The sequence below is a fragment of the Micropterus salmoides genome, unplaced genomic scaffold (assembly GCF_014851395.1).
Source record: "Micropterus salmoides isolate LMB-PRFRI ecotype aquatic unplaced genomic scaffold, ASM1485139v1 Ms_hic_scaffold_12, whole genome shotgun sequence".
NCBI lineage: Eukaryota > Metazoa > Chordata > Actinopteri > Centrarchiformes > Centrarchidae > Micropterus > Micropterus salmoides.
In genome coordinates, this window is record NW_024040263.1 from 20,996,360 (window position 1) to 21,018,545 (window position 22,186).

Here is a 22,186-nt window from a genome sequence, read left to right on the forward strand (position 1 = left end):
GAGCATAAGCTGATTCCCAAAATGCTAAACTGTTTTTAATTTTCACTTTGAGTACCATTTTATGTAACATTCTGTTAGTATGTGACAACATGGTCTGCTAGGTCGACTGGGTCAGGTTTGAATGCACAATATAAAAGTTAGGCTATTTAGTGGTCTATGAATGATGGAGAATCAACGTGCCTGATAATGGATGTAGATCTACTTTATGACATCACTGGAGTGACAGGGCAGCCGTGTTGGGAGGAGGAGGAGGAGGAGAAGGAGGAGGAGGATCTCTGCCCATAAGTTTACTTTGCCCTTTGCGGGAGATGAGATTCAGCCTCCGCAAACACGCCGCGAGTCGACCAGGGACGGGGGAGGAAACTTTGTGAGCACGCTGAAATCTGCTGGAAATTCAGGATTATCTGCGGGTCATGGACGGTTTCGTCTAGTGTAGTTTGCAGATTCCCGGTTGTGCGCCTGCAGCAGAGCGGACCGCGCAGTGCGACTCCAGGCGGCTCTGAAGGAAACCATATCTGGTCAAAGTATTCGTTGCTGTCACCCAGCGGGACCGTCCGGCTATAAATAGCGCTGGAGGAGGTACGGAAATAAATGCAAAAATTATACAGCATGCTGTAAAACTGTCCAGTCAAATTATTGAAGATAACATATCAAGGTCAAAATAATGTACAGGACAACCCTTTAAAAATTAAGTAATCCGGAAGTTTCCATGAGGTCACTTAGAATAAGAGTCTTTTCCATAAAAACTGAGGAATACTTAATGTTTTCCTCAGTTTTCCCTCCTGTTAGAGAATGTTTAATTGGCTATTGTGATGTTTGCTCTTTCTTAAAGTCATTGCACACTGCAGGTCCTCACACAGACATGGATTCTAATTTACAGCAGCTACTTGTGCATCTTAGATACAGAACTATTTCATTTAAAAACGTTTTCTGTTAGGATTAATTTGATGCTGGTAATCCATTTGAGGAATGTGTAATAATTATTCTGCTTCATAGGGTTACTTATGTATACCTTACCTCTTAAACTTTTTTGTATGAACTTAAGTTTTAAGATTTAAAATCACTAACTAAAAAAAATATCTTTAGAAGGGTGAAGTAAGTTGGTTGGTAAAAATCTGTATCATATCAATAAATAATGCATTATCAGGATTTCAGTCAACAGGTGCTGTGAGATGCAACAGTTGTCTGGTGACATGTTGGTCTCAGTTCCTGTGTGACCTACATTCACCACTATGGAGTAAAGGCAGCCTTGTAACCTTAATTACCTGGTAAATTTATGGTTTTGCTCTTAGTTTTTTTTAGTATAGAAATACACCATCTTTGGTCACTTATTGTTGCAAACCATTTCATCATCTAAAGAATTCATTTACAAGTCTGATCTTCATCTCTTGGACAAGTAATGTATCGTATCAACAGCTACCTTGAGATGACAATCATTAGTGAAGTGACACATGTGGTAACACACATGATATTTTGACCTCTGCAGAATGCACAAATGGCCTTACTTCAGGTCCAAGGCAGTAAGTGAGCTGCTAGGCCCCTCATACAGATCATGATATGTGACTCCATACTGGTCCCCAAAGTGGAGTCTAACAACACAGCAGCCATCACTGATGGGTTTTAGTTTCCTCGCCACTAAAAGTTGGAAGACTGTAAGAGAATGTCTAAAAATGACTATTTGATCATGGCTTTCACTCTATACAGTTATCTCAACTCCACATATAGCTGTAGAATAAATGCTAACTACTTTATATATATATAAAATAAACATTCTATAGTTTGCTATTAAGCATCAATGCATTGTATCAGTGGTCATCTTGAAGCCACTGCAAGTGGATGTCCTTGCAGTCACAGAAGAAAATCCATATACACACACTGCTTATCTCTCCCACAAGCACCGTTGCCTCTCATCTGTTTTCTACTGGGCCATTTCAGAGACTTGTGCTGTTCTAACAAATGCAGTCTTGCAAAATAGTTCACAGACACTATGCAGATGTCACAATAAAGCTTTCATTCACAGGAGATAAACAGCATAAAGTGTGCTGGAGTCACATGTATCACTATAGGAGAATTGTGGTTATTTTTGTTACCAGGAGATAAAGGTTTCCTAATAGAAACATAGTCTAACTACAGAGCCACATTCAAACCAAACTAGGACATTTGTCAATTGCAACCTATTGTGCCAATTTAAATTTCAAGATATTGGGAGGTTTTAGCCTTCATTGTGTTTTTATTTGTATCTGAATCTATAAGATTCTGTGGAGGAAAGAACCAAGCCACTTAAATTCAAGCCCCTACTGAATATGACATGACCTTTGAGGTGACAGCAATATATCTTGGACTTGCCAAGTTGAGCAAATTGTAAGTGAAATTATCACATGCCACTTACTGTACATTGTTTTATGACAGTGTGAGCTGTTCAAAGACATTAAGCAGGAAGGCATCCGGCTGAAGCATCTAAATGTGCGCTGCTATGCTCTCACTGTGCTTTATGTGCTGATTTATTAACTGAAAGAGCTTTTGGCCACTCTGAGAGCATGTGTGAGAAAACTCAGGGTTTATGTTTAACATCTAACTGAAAGATTTAAAAAGAAATGGCTGTGAAAGCAGGCCACTATAGTTCTTTTACAGGAGAAGCTGGATTGTGTAATTTGGGTGGAAAACAGATATTTCAATCATGAACTCTCATGTTTAATGTTTTCTGTGGGAAAGACTTTGATTAGTTGCCATTTAACATCAGTTTGAAGGTTTTACACTTGACTTGATTAATGATCCTGTATCAGTGCTGCTATTCTTAGAGGCTTGAGGACTGGACAGGCCTAGTTTGGAGGGCAAGGGTCAAGTCAGGTGTTTATGACTTTAGAGTGTACATTCTGGCTCAGGACAGGTTTTGAGTTGTCTTTCCTTTCTGCCCAGTGAAGATCGCCCAATGGAGCAGAAGCTTGTAGAAAGATATAAATACAGGCACGGGTCTGTTTGATATCATTGGAACAGGTCAGTCCTCTTCCAGCAGACTTGCAGCGTTATTCGGAGTTCAGCCCAGTTCTTCATCTTTGGTTTTGGAAACTTGTCTTGCCATGGAGCTTAGAGAAAGCAGAACAAAAGAACAGCATGCTTGACCCCACCTCTTAGGAGGTTAGCCAAAGCAAACTTGCTGACATACTTAAGATCAAAAAGAGATGTTTGCACTCACATTTGTTCTCCTTGAATGCAGAATTTTCTGCACTTTTTGAGTTTTGAAGCTACATCTCTAATTTGAAAAGTAAAGATTAAAGTAATTATTGGTGTTGTCATGTGGTCTATCAGCAGCAGCTTGCAACACATTTCAAACCTTGACTCATAGTTTAAAGGAACCAGAGCTTAGAGATCTATGCGGAGCGTTTGGTGCTGTGACCCACAAATGTTCCACTGCCGCTCATCCGTCATCAGTCATCTGGTCCAACAGCCAAGACTGTCTTGAAATGTAGAGAGAGGAAAATAGTCTGTCCACACTGCCGGCGGAGAAGGAAAGCACGAGAACAACACATTTCCGGACAAGATATTTGGTTTATCCAGGGTTGACATTTATACTTTTCTGCAGAGCGCTTTGAGAAAAAAGGCAGAACAGCACTTCTGACAGTGATTCATGGCAGACGGATCAGCAGCAGGATATTATTTTGGGAGGAAATGGAGCACTAGCTTAGATAGACAAAAGGATAAATCAACAGGTGGAACCCTGCAGTGCTAGCTGAAGGCTTGTCCGCTGGTAGAATCACAAACAGGGATTGGTCCATATACTTTAGCTGCTGCAGCAAGCCATGCTTTAGCAGTCTGTAGTTGTTTAATGCATGTTTTTCTTTTTCTGTTGGTGATCTATCCATCTGTTGCTGATAACAGTTGATTTGTAGAACATCTGCAGATTATTCTGACTTCTGTAAGCTATCTAGTTGCAACTTTCAGTGACTTGAAATGTTTTAAGCCTATTTATTTTCTTTACAAATGCATTTTTGTGACACCTTCTATATTACCTAGTAGATTCGTCAACTCCCAACCAGTCTCACAGTCAGAAAATCCTTGTGTCCTCTGTCTGTTTCCTTGTTTACCTTTTTAAAATGAGTAGCCTTACATGAGGCAAACATCAGAGGACCTACACAACTGCAAGAAGCCAGTCCGTAAATAATGCTATTATGGCACGTAAACCAGGTTTTAAACACATGTACAACCTTGTTGTGTCTGTTCACTATACAATATAATTTAAAAAAATCAATTTCTCTTTCATCTTAATTAAATTGTCTGATTTTGTATACTGCTCACCACAAAGAAATTATCAAAACTCTTACAGAACCTTGATATTGGCAGGCATAACTATAAATTACACAATGTAGTAATTTAAGGACCAATCCCAAAATGTTACATCTCCAATTTTGGGAAAAACGCTCCATTGCGAGATGGATGAGATGATCAATACCACACTCATATCACTACATTAAAATATTAAGCTACAACTTACAGCCAGTTAGCTTAGCTTAGCACAAAGACTGGAGATGGGGTAACCACTAGCCTGGCTCTGATTAAAGGTAACAAAATCCACAAACCAGCACCTCGAAACTAACTCAGTAATTTACTTGTAATATAATGTTTGTTTACTCTGTACAAAAACCCAAGTGAAAAAATAACAACTGGCCGTTGTACAGGGCTTAAGTAGCCAAGAAATAGTCCTGCAACAACTCTGTTAACATTGATGGTGGATTCTGTTAACTTTGGACAGGGGAAGGTTAGCTTTTCAGTCTTTAAGCTAACTGGCTCATATTGGCTTCATATTAGCTTTACCGACATGACAGTGGTATCAGTCTTCTTGTCCGATGGCAAGAAAGTGAATAAATCCCCATCCTGGTATTTCCTGGCATGGTTAAAATGAAACAAGCTGCCTTATCAGAAAAGTTGGAATTAATCTTGTAAAAGCTAGCCAAACGATTCTACATGCAATTTGACTAATAGAGGAATGTGAAGTGGAAAAATTCATCTTCAGTGCATTTGCAGTGAAAGCAGCATCAGTTGCCCTGTGAAGATTACGTTTTTACACAAGGATTTCAGATATGGTAACGTTAGTTCAGTGAGAAGCAGATAAAAACGTTTTTATGAGATTTCATAAAAAATTCAAAGCACAGAATGGAAGATTTTCTTCCTTCCAGCCTTCTGTTGCTACCCTGTCAGTTACTTTAGGAAGAAATGAAGAGGTGAAAATAAGAAAGAAAAAGCAAAACAATATGATGCTTAATTTCTCCATAGATAACTTTGTGTATCTGTTTCTTTCTAATTTTGAGAGCTATTCATCTCTTCTCTCTGTGCTTCTGCCTCCTCCAGGTCTCTCTCTTTCCCAGGAGCGCTACGGCCACTTGGCTGCCTTTGCTGTTATTTTACCCCTGAGCTGGGGGGTCAGTGAGGTGAGCTACATGACATTGACATTGACCATCACAGTCAGCTTTGCTTTGCTTCTGGTCCTTCAAACACAATGTTATTTCAACATTCATTTTACTAGCGCTGTCTCGGCTGTTTTCATCCACAGATATAGATTTTTTTTCTCATACCCCAGGGTCTTGCAGGGTCCTGATCTACATTTTGTCTTTCTCGTTTGGAGGGGTTATTGAGGTGAGGGAATCATTTGAATACCTCTCAGGTCCGTTTTGTGTGTTAGCACAGTATAAACTTATGTTGCAGCACTGAATCTCACATCTCAGAAATCTAAACCTTGCTTAGAGAATACAAGAGATTACGATGATTGAAGTAAAAGTTTGGTTTATTTGATTATTATATCACCACATGCAATTTTGAAGTACAAGAAATTTAAGCGTGAGATCAATATTGTATGATACCGTGATTCAATTTTGCAGATATGTTATCCTCGCCTAGGTTTTAATTTTGTGTATGAGCTTTTTTTGCAAGAGTTCAGGTGCATGTCAAGTTGAGGTGACATTATCCATGCTTTCAGGTGTGCTGTCCATCATGTCGGTGTTGAAGAAGGAGATGGAGAAGTACAGGGACATAGACGAGGACGAGCTGCTAAAGAAACTGTCAGAGGAAGAGCTGCAGCGATTAGAGGATGAATTAGAGGAGCTGGATCCGGATGTAAGTTTATAATATAAATTCCATATGGAGGAGGTTCACTATGTTGGTGTCAGTGGAGAGTTATGTGGTTATACAGGCTTAATAGAGCCGCCTGATGTAATGTATTGCAGTATACCGCGTATTGCTAGAACTACATGTCCTTGTATTTGCATCTGAATTTCTGTTAGCTAATGTCTGTTTTTAGACGGTCAAACTGCGTTGAGTGCAAAACATTTGAATGCCCTTGAACACACTTATGAGTAAAGGCTGTAATGTAAATAATGGTTTCCACAGTATTACTACAGTGGCAGCTGGTGGACTGTGCTTTGAATGTCGTGTAGACAAAACCAGCCAATCCAAAGTCTGCTGACTAACAGATTCTAGAAAACACTCTGCCTTTACTGTATGTGACTAATTTTGTAATGATGCTAGCTTTGTTACCGTTAAGTCACATCCTTCCAGATCATTTACAGTAATTCTCTGCAGTACATGGGTGGCGGGGTGGTACAGTACATTGGTGTGTATATATATTATATATGTGTTTAGTTTCTGTTGCTTTTTTTATGATGTGTTTATTTCTGCATCCACTACCACCGTTGTACCCTCAGTGATTTATCGTGGGTTGAGGTGGTGACAGCAGCTGTAAGAACTTTCTGATGAATGCCTATCTGCTCATAAATAGGCTGGATTCCCCCTCAATGCCATGGGGTTGACTAGAAGGGTATAATGTGCAGGACCGTGTGTGTGTGTGTGTGTGTGCGTGTGGGTGTGTGTGTGTGCGCGCGCGCGTGTGCGTGTGTGTGTGTGTCACCGAGACTGATGCCAGCAGTGAGTGACCAGAAAGACTCCATGACGTAAACAGAAGGAACAGTGAGAGCCAATGCGTGCGTGCTTACCTTGTTTGTGCCTCTTTATGAGGGTAACCCGTTGCACAACAGATAAGTGCCAGTTTGCTTTGAAACACCCTGAAACCTTCTCAGCAAGTCTTCCCACACCAGTTCCTGTAAGCCAGTGACCCATCATGTTGGACTAAAAACAACAACATATCTGCCAGCTGTACTGTGATTATAGGAGAAATTTATTGTCAATCATCAAGAGAACATTTTGTGTATTTAGTACAAACAGTACCGCCTCACAGTCATACAGTGACACACTAGAACTTCTGACTGATCCATACTTTTTCTAAAACACAGTGTTCTCACCCTTGTGGTTGTAACGAGACATCTTTGGATTAGAGCACTAACATCTTTATTATATCAGGAATAGGTTAAAACAAATATCAAGGACCTAGATTAACATTTCTCAAATAATGGGAAGTTCACTCTTACATGAAAATTTTGTATTTATTTTTGCTCACCTAAGTAAACATGACTTTGAAAGTCATCAGATTGCTGTACCATTGACACTACACAACTTTCTATCTTGAAGTTATTGTGCTTTGCACACTACATGACTGATTAATGACAGGAGGTCACGCATTACAAGACCTTTCACCAGGAGGAATCCCAGATGAGTCTGGCTAGTCTCCAAACTATGTTTTGTCACAAACACATGTGAAAAGTCACACAGAACTGTAGCTCTGAGAGCTCACCGATGCCTCGGAGACACCTGAAAGATATCAAGCAGGCTAAACAGCTTGTCATGCTAGTTTCTATCAGATTACATTGGTATAACCTTGTCATCCTTGCTGAACCACAATACAAGCAGGCAGATGGATGGTTTTCATTGCAAAAATTATTTACTTATTTACCTCCTGTCATTTCCTGTGTCACTTCTCGCGTGTGTTTTCATGATAGAAAAAAGTTTGGAGACCAGAAAGACTCGTCTGGGATTCCTCCTGGTGAAAGATCCAAGTAGCCAGAAATAAAAAAAGTTATTGCAGGTGTAAAATGAAAATGTTGCAACTTTTTACTCACTCACATATAAGATAGCCTCAGCCATAGAGCTATGTACTATACGTATTGCCTTCATGTGCTCATATATGACTTCTGTGGCTAGTGAGAGGAAGAGAATGAGAGATAGACACTGAATGAGGAAAGGGGTGACAGGGAAAAAGACCAGAGCAAAGTACAGTTAGAAGGTACAGGGACAGAGAAGTCTCATGCTGGTAAAAATAACATGTTGGGACTGGGAGTGTGCATGTTATCTAAAGCTGAAAGAACGTGTGACAAAAAAAGCTTGGCAGTGATGGCGTGATATACTCCTGGCTATAGTATAAATACGGCTGTAAGTTGAGTGAACATTTATGGACCGCTAGATTTTCAAAGATTTTGGCTGCTTTGGCGATATTGTTCTTTTTCTCAGCTTTGAGAGAGACTGAAGGCAGAGGAATACGGTTGAGAGGCAAAGACAGCTGGAGAGACGGAGAGAGAGGCCTCGGAGTGTTGAGAGGACTGATAAGATATGAAGCTATATGTAGCCCTTGTAAGAGCTTGGTCTCGAATGTTGCTTTAGGTTGAAAATAACACAGTGGGCAGCAAAGCTCTGGGAAATTTGCTGGTCCTGTGTTGGGCTAGAGTAGAGATAGTAACTGTTGTGGGAGTTACATTTACCAGAGAAAAGATACTGCACCACCATCTCTATACCTATCTCACTGTGCTTTAATACTGTGATGCTTTCCGTATTATTGTTGACCTCTTCCCAAAAAAAATCCCCTGAATTGTTAAAACAATGTAATGCAAATGATACCACATCAGTGTTGGGCATATATTTTGTTTATGAATACCTGCAAAATGTATGAAAAGGCAGTATGTATTCTCCCACTGGGGTTTGTATGCTTTTGTTTTGTAAAATGATTTCTTACTAATTACTAATGTGCCCTGCATTTCTTGGCCTATTTTATGTATTTGATGAGTTCTTATCATATTTATTCTTATTTCCATAGTTAACTGGCAACATTTAGAGGACATATGGCATTATGCCATTTTTAATAAGTTAAAGGTGTCTTCATTTTCAGCAACCTTTAACTGTTAATTCTCTGTTAGGTCTCACAGGATTTGTTCCTCAGCCCTGACTGAAGTGCTGCTCAAAAAAGAGTGCACTCAAAGGTGCTACTGATACCTGGAAGATATGTAATGGAGATTAGTGATTTATTCATTAGCATTACTGTAGCCAGGAAGAAATTCTGGAATAATTAATTCTTTGTTGTTCTACACTGATGTTGCAAGGTATTAAAGGACTTAACTACTACGATAATAGGAAGAAATAAGTGAGACAGATTCTGATAAAAATGTGTGGGGTGGATTTCCAATACGCAGCACCAGTAAATTATGTCAATTCTCATCCTTGTCTAGAACGCGTTGTTGCCAGCTGGGATGCGGCAGAAGGACCAGACAAAGAAAGCTCCGACAGGAGAGTTTCAGAGAGACAACCTGCTGGCCCATCTGGAAAAACAGGCCAAAGAACATCCTGACAAAGAAGACCTGGTGCCCTTCACAGGAGAGAAGAGAGGTCAGAGCTTGGTTTCTCATAGTAAAGATGATACGTGGATCTGCGTGGCTCAAAAACCAGCTTTTATCAAATGATAACAGATGATTGGATGTCAACTGTTTGGTTTCCCGAATATCAGAGATAGGAGAGGTTAGACCCACCAATCTTGGATATATAGCGGGATTGTAAATGGATGAATAATGTACTTGTTTAAATACTATGCCTGGAGAAGATTAAGATTAACTCAAATTAACACAAACCTTCAAAGGTATCTCAGGAACCCCTAAAGTCATAGGTCTGTCATGGCAAACTCAGGTCTCCATGAGTAGGTGAATTTTTTTTTTATTCCCTGAAGGGTGATTGGTTCCACAAGACCACCCCTCACCAGGCCGTGTTAGGCCTGTCAGCCAGCCAGCACCAGTGATGTGTGTGATTGATGGTGAGAGATACCAGACATCTCTATGAGAAACTCTAGAAGGTCTCCCTGCTGTCACTTTCATCATGTTCTTCACACTGCTGCTGTTGTTGCTTTAGTGCACTACTTAAAAGACGCACTGCATTTCAATTTCATTTAACAGACCAGCTGTAAAACTGCAGGTGGGGAAAGTGAATGACTAACAATGTCTCCTCCCTCACCAACTGCAGTCAAGGTACCATTGAGAAAGCCAGTTGGCTGTGAAACAAGCCCATTTACATTTTTGTTCCATAGCCAGACATGTAACAGGTTGATTTGTACTTGTAACATCTTTAACCAGCGTGGCAAACTATGTTGAGGAATTATTGGGAACGAGGGAGGACATAGGTGACTTTAAAAAAGCTACTCAGCGCTCTGAGCAAAATCTCACCACTCTGCTGCCATCATACTGTTTATGAAGGGGTCAAAAAATATCTGCCTGAAACTCGAGGAGCTGATCACACACACACACACACACACACACACACACACACACAGCAGACCTGCCAGTAAAGAGACAAATGTCTGGGTCTTTACATCCAGACACTGTGACAACAGCCTGCGGTCAGGTGTAATGTGATGAAGGGGTACTCACCTCAGATGGCTCAGCTGTAAGAGAGCTGGTTTAGACAACAGGACCGGGTCGGAGATCACTGTGTGATACTTTGCCTTAGTTTGACATTTTGACATTAACATTTGAAACACATACTACGGGATATACTTTATTTCAATTTGAGTGAGAAAATGGTGTTCATTATTTCTGTAATTTTTACTGAGGAAATCATTTTCTTCTGCCTATACAAAGGTGAAAAGCAATGACAATGATTTATCTGTCATGGTTTGATATATTTTATATGTACTAATTGAACTGTGTCAGTGTAGCTCTGGTGCCATGTTCATGTCATATCGGAGTTATCGGAGCTGATATGTCTGACTCGGAGCTTCAGTTTCAGGGTCCTGGTATTGTAGATGCTGGCTCACTGTTATGGCTTACTAGGGCGCCATGTACTTTTCAAGTCAAAAATGTCAGAAATATTTTTGAGTTTAGCCATTTTTAAGTTTGTTGGAAAAGAAATTATAGAAAAACATGCTTATATTCAGCAAATTGTTAAAAATATTGTTCAATAACCACAGGTATCATTGTGTCGCTGCTACTGAAATATTTTACATCTATATTCAATTTAATCTAGCTTTATTGGCATGGATGTAAAACAACAATATTACCAAAGCTACAAATAAATTACAAATTATTATTATTATGTTATATCTCAAGGAATAAAGTGTTTTTACATCATGTCATGACGTGTTTAAAGGCCCACACACCTATTGTCCACCCACACCACTGTTTGCTTGCCAGATCAGACTTACATCTTCATCATCAACCTTGAATTCACAAAATGTCTTCAGCTTAGGGTTAATGTGTATGTATGTCTATGTATGAAATCTCTTCACTGGTGTTGTAGGGAAAGCCTTTGTGCCTAAAAAGAGGGTGGACCCCATCATAGAGAGTGTGACTTTGGAGCCGGAGCTAGAAGAAGCCCTGGCTAGCGCTTCTGATGCTGAGCTCTGTGACATCGCAGGTAACAAAATCACACTCACTCCAACCTCCTCATAGTCACATGTACTATATGCATTAAAGCTTATTGGTTTCAGTTGTTTCTCATATTACACCAAATATACAAAATTTAAAAGACAAAACATTTTTACTTGGATTTTGTGTTCCTTTTAGAAGAGACTACATTTACCTCAGTTTTTTTCAGTTAATAGAGTCCTCGTGGTGAAGGCAGTTTAAACATACTTCCAATAGTAGAGAGTGAAGAGAAGAAATAGGGAGAATATTGCATTCATGTTTTGTTTTATCTAATTTTCACATGTTCATAATATAAAAAAATACATATTTTGATTTTCTTTGAAAACTGGTCTGATCTGATCTGTCCAATGTGATCAAGTGCAGCTGTCTGATTATTCTTAATTTTCATCTTTTCTGACTAATGACTGTAAACACCATCATGGCCTCAACTTCCCCTCATTAATTTCCTTAATCCAAATCTTCTCCATTTCCTCTAGCACTCCTTCCCTCCACCCTTCCCCTTCATCACATGTCCTTCCACCTCCTCCATCCCTGCTGGATATCTCTGTTCACTAGCTGAACACCAAACAGGGTATCTGTAGATGGCACGCAGTGTTTGCATGGAACGATTCTCCTGTCATGTCCATATTGTCAGCTTGTGTTAAGGAGACATTTAGCAAAACTGACATTCTGACTGTTCAGACAGTCACATGTATGTGCTGTATATGTAAAGAGTTATCTAGATGGACCTCTCCATGTTCTGTAGTAAAGCACACAGAGGCATCGCCTAACCTTTGACATTTGCTGAACTCTGTCTTTATGTCTTTATGTAAAAACATATACACCTACGTATATTTAGTAATCCTCTTTTTTCCATTAACCACACATCTACTTAGATCAGCTGGGTAGCTTGTGTTCCCTGTTTGTCTTTGCAAACAGTTCTGTTCTCATGCCCTCGATCTCTGAAAATAAAATGAGGTGAAACTCTCTATCGTTTTTTGTTTTGTTTTTTTAAAAATATGTAGTATCTTCAGAATAGTTGGTCAGTCAAAAAACATATTTCAGATTCACAGTTGCCAGGATACAAGTGAGTTTCCTCAAGTTGAAATTCTTAACAGGCTAAAACATGGACATCCTTTAGTCACGATGCAGCAGGTGGAGAATCAAATTGATCTGCAGTCAGCCAACAGAGGGCAGGACCTCCTGTGGCTGCTGAAATCAAAGCCAGTACATAATACCAGTGAAACTACTGAACCTGACACGTTACACCTTACAACTCACTGATAGTGTCAGGTTTGACTTGCTTGTGATGCTGCAAGTGCTGATGTGCTGTCTGTATTAGCATGTTGGTCCGCTGTATGGCTGTAACTAAACTATCAATAAATCTGTTTCTACTATTTTTCAGCATCCCTCTCTCTCTCTCTGTTTCTTCCTCACTCTCTGTTCATTCCCTTTGAGGGGGGTTTTCCACTCTCATTCAGTCTTCTTGCTGTCTTTCAGCCATCCTGGGTATGCACACCCTGATGAGTAACCAGCAGTACTATGAAGCCCTGGCCAGCAGCACCATAGTCAACAAGCAAGGCCTCAACAGTACGCACTCACACGCTTGCACACATGCATTAAAACTTAAGTAACTGAGTCTTTTAAATGCAGAAATCTGCCAGTTGCATGACCTGTCTTCACTTGGTTCAATCACAGATACGTCTGGTACAAGGAACAAGTAAAAGTGTCCAAAAATATAAAGCAGATCTCTCAACTAGTTTAAATAAAAGTATCACCTCATTGAAGAAAAATGTTGAAGAGAGTTTACTTGGACTGGAGTCAAGTGGAATGATCTCATGTTGGCAGAATGTTGGTTTATTTAACCAAAGATAATAGGATCAGTCATTTTTTCACTCCATGCATGCACATATATAGTTACAGAGATTAAAAGTGAGTCAATAAGAAGATTAAATGTGTAAACAGGCATGCAGGCATGCATAGCCCTATAGCTCCTGCAGTAATAACGCTGATGATTCATCTTGCACTACAAAGTGTAAGATATGGTGTTCTGATATTACTTTTATCCCATCACACACACACACACGCTAATGAACCACTGTTTATCTTGCATGGTGGCTCATCCTATAGATTCTTCTCCAGCTCTAAACAGTCCAAAAATGACCGTCTCACTTAAAGAGAACCAGCTATAAACTTGTAATCCGCCGAAGTCAGTTGCTTTGTCTTTAGTACTGATACAGGATGATACATAAAAGTGTTTGAATAATGAGCCTTTTTTCATTGTTGAAGACAATGAAGATCTGTATTTGGAAAGCAGACAGTGAAATCTTCGGCTCTTACCTAATCTGAGACTCAGAAATCCATAATATGCTGTTAATTGGATGTTGATCTAAATTAGTGTCTCAGTGTTACAGAAAGTATTTATACTGACTAAAATGCTGGTTCAACACGATTGTGTAATCACTAAATCTCAGACGAACAGCCTTCATAAATATAACATAAAATAAACACACATTTATTGCTCCAGTAAGCCCAAACAATATGTATTTTTACATGTTTTGTCTCTGCCAAGCATTTTCCAAACTACCCTTTCACCACTGCACACAATAAATATCAAGGGACTTGAAACTTGCTTGAGTTACGTAATCCATCACACTCAACATCACATCTGCTGCTGTGCTAGTAAAAGGTACAATATACTTGTGTGGCAAAATGACTTCATGTGCTGATTAATTGACCGTGCTGTGTTCTATCAAAGCCCCCACATTCAGTTTGATGGAAACCTACATTAAGAACATAAGAACAAGTATTTTTGGAACATTACCAACAGCCTGGAAAGTGGGATAAAAAAAGTAAAACTATACATATGAACATAAAGCATATATAGTATGTGAAATATACCTGACTAAATGGGTTGAAATATGCAAAAACATGATGCTGTTAGTTTTTTTCTTTTTTTGTGCTGTGTATATACATCAAAAGAAAAACTTAAAAAAAAAACAAAGTTAAAGACTGATTTGAGTAATTTTGGAAATGTGGTGTTTTTCTCCTCATTTGAAGGCTGTCATGCTCCTCTGTAGAAACTTCACTGACTGTGGAGAAATGTGCTTTCATGAACAGTATAGAAGGCTAAGCTTTGTTTGGCAAGGATTATAGGCAGATGCATCAACAGAGTCTCAAGCAATCAACTGTCTAGATAAAACTGTTCTGTTGGAGGGGAAAGGGCTACAAACGTGTTTAAATCAATGCTGTTCCCACAGTGAGTCTAATTTAATGAACAGTCCCAACTGTCTCCTGGTGCACACACATGTGTTGGGTAAATGTGTTGTAGGTGTGATCCAGTGCACCCAGTATAAACCAGTCCCTGATGAAGAGCCCAACTCCACTGACGTAGAAGAGACCCTGTTGAGAATGAAGAGGAACGACCCAAACCTGGTTGAGGTCAACCTCAACAACATCAGGGTAGGACTGTGTGTGTGTGTGAGTGGGTGCATATTCTGTTGAGGATAAAGAGAGGATATGGTGTTTAATCCTGTATTTTCAAACTCAGAACATTTGATTTTGATTTATTTTGGATTTGGACAGCCTGCTTTAACTGAAACTCTGTTAATTATAGTCTGTTTTAGTACTTGCCACAGAATATAACTGGACTTTGTCACACTATAATACACATGTGTGTAAAACACAACTTTCCCAAAGCAGAAACAGTTTTTCAGATGAAATTGAAAAGCTATTTATCAAGAAATAATCTAATCTAATCTAATAATAATCTATTTTACGATTAGATTAAATAATATATTTTGTAAATATGCGATAAATGAATTTCTTGGTTTCATTTTGAGAAACTTTTTTTTAGGCATTTTAATGAACAAAATTATGTAATGTTTTTGGATTGGGAAAATTTGGGATTTAGCGTGAATAACATATATTTTATGCCATAAATCAGTTTGTTTATGATATTCATAAAGTAACATTTTTCGCCTCAGCGATTCATTGCAGATAAATCCTCCTCTGGAAATCATAATTTCAATGACTGAAGTGATGAAATAAAAACGCCAAAACCTTAATGACTTTTTTTTTTTTGATCTAAGAACATTTAGAGAGCTGTAATGTTTTGATGTTGTGTGTTTTTTGGTATCCAGAACATCCCCATCAAGACTCTGAAAGCGTATGCTGAGGCCCTGATGAAGAACACTGTGGTGGAGAGGTTTAGTATTGTAGGAACCCGAAGCAATGACCCAGTAGCATTTGTAAGTCACATCTTTAACATTTAACGCATAATGTTACACAGAATCCGTGTTACTTTGCTCCATTAAAAAGATGCTTTGTTGTCTCTTTTTCTGACTTTTTTTCCTTTAAAATATTCCACCAGCCACCTTGTGTTTGTTGTTGGTTATTGTGATAATGGCACTAATAAAAACCAAAACTGTTGGACAGCTGATCATTTTTTGATTGGTGGGATTTAAATTCCTAATAACTCATGTTATCTCTCTACCACTTTTTAACTATCTAATAAGACACAAGCATAAAGCAGTCTCACAAAGACTCTTCATTTTGGCAACCGTTCACTGGAATAGAAGAGCAAATGAGTGCAAACTGCAAAGCAGTGAATTAATTAAGATACGGGATGTGCTGTGCATTTCCTCTCAGGCGCTGGCAGAGATGTTGAAGGTGAACACGACGCTGAAGAGCCTGAACGTTGAGTCCAACTTCATAACCGGGACTGGAATCCTTGCCCTTATAGAGTCACTGCAGAATAACGCCACACTACAGGAGCTCAAGATAGACAATCAGGTACCAATTGACACACGCACACACTCAACCCATTTACATAGGGTGCATGAAGACTCATACACACATACCATGCATAAAAATGTGTGTGTGGGTATATGTGTCAGGTAGGGTACACAGGCCGTCTTTGCCACTGCAGTGTAATGCCCCCACATTGCATTGCGATGTGTCATACTGCATAGTTGTACATGTGTGACTCACAGCGTGCTCATTAGTTCAACTTGTGAATGATTCATAGACTTTCTTTCTTTACTGCACCTCCCATCTTTCTTCTGGCTTCCTTTGCCGTTTGCCTCCATTGACTGACTGACTGATTGAAATGATCTAAAACCAAAGCCCCCTGCCACTTCATCTACTGTTTCCATGGAGATCTTATCTGTAGTGGCACTGGTGTTCAGTATGTAAAGAGGATGGCAGTGATTTTGTATACTCCTCCTATTGTCTTTCTTTTCCCCCCGTCTCGCTACAACAAATGACTTCCCTTTACCTGCTTTTAATTCGTCTCTACATCTCTTCTTGTATCTCCTCCTCCGTCTCCCACTCTCTCTCTATCTCTCTCTCTCCCCCTAAACTCCAGAGCCAGCCGTTAGGCAACAAGGTGGAGATGGAGATAGCCAGCATGCTGGAGAAAAACACCACACTGCTGAAGTTTGGATATCATTTCACCCAGCAGGGCCCTCGCCTCCGAGGCTCCAATGCCATGATGAACAACAATGACCTGGGTGGGTTACAGACACAGAAAGACGTGCAGAGATGTCTGCAGTGTTGAGTCCTGGAAACGGACACATAAAAACACACTTTTTATACCTGAGATACTGATTTGAGAACATGGCAAGGTGTATACTGATATATACTGTATTTGATGACTGCTTCACCCCACTGTGCTTTAGACAGTTATGTAACTCGTACACAGTCTGTCATTAGTATTGCGTTTGGCAGCGTTGGTTGTTAATGTGCGTCAGTGCTGACACTTTATCTTCACTATATCTCCTTGGGGTCTACTTTAATCAGACTGTAATAGAAAAATCTATTGTGATATCATCAGCCGGTAACTCAGTAGTACGGCCAGAAAGCCCCAGCCAATCTAAACAGCTGCTTCTTAAATTATGACACAAGTACTAAGAAAAGACTGTGCATGAGAGAGAGAGAGAACAAAATTAAACGGGTGGAAGAAATGGTTGGGCACTAATTATTTAGGTAAGTCTTTGCACCAAAGAGTTAACGCAACTCCTCTCTGACAGCCTCAACAAAAATATAACCTTAAAAGCTTCACAAAATTAGTTCTTGTTCAGTTTGTGTGTGAGGGTGTTTGTTCTTGAACATAATCTGAGAAGCAGTTTTAGGTTTAGAGGGTGAGGGAAAGTGTGAATCATTGCCACCTTGGCTGTCTTCACCTCCACCAAAGGTTAGTACAGTATTCAGGTTAAAATTATGACTATATTTGGAAATATTTCATGAGACTTTGTGTCTAATTAGTTTTCATATGCTGTGTCATAAACCACCAACCAAGTCTATGTGTCATAATCTTGTTATAACGTTTTCCTCCCATCGTCGCCAAGCCCGGGTCGTCAGGTCAGAGTCGGACGGCTCCTTCACCCTCACTCTGTCTGTCCCTGAGCTGGAGAGGGCCTTCGGGAAAAAGTTCAAGTCCAAGACAAAGTAAAAAAAAAAAAAACAGAAATGTCGCACCGTTTGACCGCTCAGCCTTGCCTTTCTTCTGCCATCATCACCTGGTTCTTTTCCAGACCTCCGGAAAGCGCTGCCACCACCTGTCGCACAAGTTTCTCTTGCTTCTCAACAGCACCTATAATCACTTTACTTCTTTTAATCTTTTAGTCATCTCTGACACTGTCTCCCAAATTTAGTTGATGTCGTTCTCCAGTCCCCACCATAGTCAGAATAGTTTTTTTTGTTACCACAATTATTTTACAATTCCCCAAATAGTGTTTCAACATCTGCCCGACAAGGCAACAAACTAGACAACATTGAAGTCTGGAAGATCCAGAAACATAACAGGGAAATTACTTACAGGATAGAGAGAGCACTCGACTTTTGCTCAACAGAAGTAAAAGAATGAAAAGTAAACTTTTCATTTTCACTCACTGGACAACAGCATCCCCTGCACACCTCTTCTGTCTTCGAAATCTGATTGGGCTGGATGAAACTGCCTTTCTGATGAAACACTTCTTTTCCTCACTTGAGTAGTTTAATCGTCTTTTGGCTGAATTGTGAAGCTGCAGAAACCTTCATGGTCTTCATCTGTTGTTGGGGGCTTTTTTGCACCACTTTCCCAGTAATAAATAGGTGCTATGGTCTATTCTTTGGCCACTTTATTTGTGTTTCTCCTTGGTCTTTTTACTCATGTCCTCTCTTCTACTGCTTTAAACACTGCTCTCAGAGCTGGATTGTTAACCTGGCAAAATAGGCAGCTGCCCTATGGTCCCAAATCCCTCAATGGCCCCAAAAGTTTTTAGGATTGCTCTGTTTGTGATAATTTAAAAAAATGTGGACTTGTTTAATACTGTATGCATTGCTAATTTACAGTACTGAAAGGATAGGGGCTCTAAAAGGCAAGTGTGCTGATTTTACACATCAAACTCTATTTACATGAGCACTACTCCATACATGCCCTTTAAGCCCTTGGTGGCTTCAGAGGGAGCTATACAAAATCTGATCAAATTGCCTCAAGCGATGTTACTTTTACTGTGTCAGTTGGGGCTGAAAACTACGAGTTTTCAAATGTAAAAATCTGGGGATGTAGAGTTAGAAAGAAGCGAGCTTACCCGACCTCTGTAGCCCAGTTAGCAATCTGCTTGAGGCTACGTAGCCGCTACTAGCATAGCACACCTGGATCTCTGACCAAACTGTATTGTGGGTAATTTAGGTAGCAGGTTTTTACAAGAAAGGAGAAAGTGGGGAACAAAACAGACAATATCTCTTGTTTGACAGTGTTATATGAGTGCAATGATAAATGAGTAAGCTAAGGCTTAGTTTGAACTTAGCTTTGGCCCTCATTGTTTCACTATACTGTCATTACCTGGTGCACTTTGCTAAAAATAATTGTGTTGAATCAAGTTACTACAAACGAATTCCTGGTAGTATATCTAACAGCTACATACGCAATATGGGAGGAAAGGAGGGTCAGTAGCGGCCCACATCTTCAGTGGCGTCCCTGGGCACCATAATGGGATAATGCAGCTCTGCTCTTATCAGTGCCTTTGTGTTGTTTTGTTTTGTCCTTCAAAAGCTCCTGCTCTCGTCCTGCTTTTTAAAAACCAGTACCTTCTTTCTTTCAGTTGCCTCTCTTTGCTTTCTCATGTGAAGCAAATAAGGCAGGCCAACTTTGCTCTGCTTTAGCTAAAATTGATTGGTTGTTCCAACTTCTTGCATTCTGTTTTTTTCTTCTAATTTTTCTCTTTCTCCTTGTTTCCATTCCTTGCTCCACCCCTTACACCTCTCTTTTTTTCTTCATCTGTCATTCTTTTTCTTCTTCCTGTGTCCCTCTCATCTCCTCTCCCATCTACAGTAAGAAAGAGAAGGCTTGAGGGAGGACCCATCTTCCCCAAGTGTCGGACGAATGTGTAGAAACCAGGGCTTCCCTCAATCCTCTGTTCCACTTCGACCCCTACCATCTTTCCAACACCCGCCTTGTAATCTTCTTCAGCCTCGCACCCTCCGATGGCCTACCCAGAAGACCATGCCCACCACGTCAGGTTCAATTGTTTGGGGTTCAGAGACTCTCTGAACTCCTTTTACCTTCCAGACTCTTTTTAAAGTAGATATTAAAGGATCCAATGGGATGAATCAGCATCGCCTTCTGAGCTTTCAGTGCATGCAAAAGGTGAGATTGTGTACTTATTTTTTGTGCTCTGAAGTTTGAATTTAGTCTTGGGTTCCAGGCTTGAAATAACTAACCAGGCAAGGCCTACTTTGTCATCATGAAACCTTGAATATTAATAAGTGTCTGGATTACTTAATAACAGGGGCTGGAGGTCTGATTTTGAATGATGAATCCCTGGTTCTACTGTTGAGCTGAATGAAATCTAATTATTATTATTATGCTGTAAATGAGTTGTGCTGTCATTACTGCTGTTCCCAAAAGTTTCTGATGTAGCTCCAAGGTCGACACCAAAGCCAATGTCCTATTTTAATTTAGACCTAAAAAAAATCCGTAATGTTAGACTTTGATCTAATCATGAAAATCTGATGTTATGGTGTTTTTCCTATTCGGTCTAAACAGTATTATACATAAAGATTCTTCAGTAATGGACAGATAGATTTGTAAACCTGGCTACTGTGAGATTTGTCGCCATATACAGAGTATATTTATTTGTGACAGACCTGGGAAAGAGTCAGAAGCCATTCATATACTTGACATAACTTTTCTTAATTATGCTGGATGGTGTAATAACCTGTGTAAAAATGTTTCTGTAAATGAAAATGTACACTATAATTACACTTTACATTGCTACATTATCCAGCTTTTATTATTACCCTTCCCCGCAGAGCAGTCCTGCTAGCTTGGAATGTCAACTTCCAATTCAAGTTTTATTTACTGAAATTAGATATTCTATGTAAAATCTCCTTTGAGCATCATCTTGTTATAAATACTTTATTGTCTTCAACTCACTATGCAAGTCAGACCAGAAATAACCCAAAGTAACTCTAAGTATTTGAATGTACTACACTTTCAACCAGGTCTGGTTTGTTGATTGTTTGTGTTAGTTTATTTTTATTTACTGGAGCTAAAACGTGTGGTTTAACATGAAATGGGTGGTACTGTTGAGTGACTGTTTATTACAGGTTTTGACATTAACGCCTCACTCCAGGTTTGGAGTATTTCAGTAATGACTGGTAGACACAGATTTAAAAACACAGGAAACCTCTAATGTCTTTACAGCTGTCAGATCCACACAGATCCATTTTATTTAAATAAAACAAATGTTAACAGACTATTTGCAGTTTCAAAATGCTTGTTGGCTGTGACGGGTCATAAATCACCCACTGAACATCTGAAATATGGTATCGCACTCTGATCCTGGACTGGTCTTTTAAGACTTCAACGTGGTAAAGGTAATTCTCATCAAGGTCAGACTGTGAATACATGCTTATGTCCTTGTTGCCAGTTCAAACTTCACAACTACGTAATGATAAACACGGCTGTTTATTTCGCAGCACTTAATGGGATTTCTTCTGATATTAAAGTTAACAGCACAATAAGAAAAAGAAGGGTTAGCAGCTATCTAACCAGGAACTAGAGCCAATTATGTTGCTGTCTGAAAAGAACAGCTCCAGTAAAAATCATTAGAAATGGTCTGCATTCTTGTGTGAATGGCTCAAGGTCTGTATTTACTGCTTAAAGAAAATGGGTAAACCTACCAGTTGCAGACTCGCAGGTAAAACTAACTTTAGTGTACCATCCGTGTTTCCTTGATGTTGAGATAAAAATGACAGCATGTTTAAGGGTTAGATAACCCATTTAATGTTATTTATCACTGCTTTGTTACTTTCTTCTTAGTGCTATGGGTGTTGCTCAGCAGAAGGTGATTATGGATGTAAACATTTGTAAAACAATAAGGAATAGAATGCTAAAGGTAAAAGAGGACGAGGACTACTACCAATCACAGTCATCTTGTGTCCTGTACTTTTCTTCTGTCTTGTAATTTCTGATATTTTAGTGCTTGAATCTTTGTTTTGTTAGATAGTACACCCTTTTTTTGGTTGAATTTTTGTTTATGAAATAAATCAAGCTTGAAAACAATGTCTTTGTCTTAAACATTTGGTTGGATATCTTGCTCGACACTGCAGTGTTCGCCTATATAAAAACAACAGTGACACTCTGTGGCAAAATGGAAGAA

General features: G+C 39.4%; 1 protein-coding gene across 4 annotated transcripts; it reads left to right on the plus strand.

The window, feature by feature from the left end:
• Positions 1-279: 279 nt before the first annotated feature.
• Positions 280-22,089, plus strand: tmod1 (tropomodulin 1). 4 transcript variants are annotated; one of them, XM_038713906.1, is made up of 13 exons: positions 280-579; positions 5,344-5,423; positions 5,546-5,628; positions 5,969-6,105; positions 9,378-9,534; positions 11,431-11,547; positions 13,038-13,127; positions 14,869-14,999; positions 15,680-15,787; positions 16,188-16,331; positions 16,906-17,050; positions 17,888-17,987; positions 19,855-22,089. In XM_038713906.1, exons 4-13 carry the CDS (start codon positions 5,983-5,985, stop codon positions 19,871-19,873), a joined length of 1,134 nt encoding a protein of 377 aa, XP_038569834.1. In that variant the 5' UTR covers positions 280-579; positions 5,344-5,423; positions 5,546-5,628; positions 5,969-5,982; the 3' UTR covers positions 19,874-22,089. The 4 variants fall into 4 exon arrangements, with proteins under 4 accessions (XP_038569834.1, XP_038569836.1, XP_038569835.1 ...); XM_038713908.1 differs by having other exon boundaries at positions 5,552-5,628; XM_038713907.1 differs by having other exon boundaries at positions 5,573-5,628.
• The last annotated feature ends 97 nt before the right edge of the window (positions 22,090-22,186 follow it).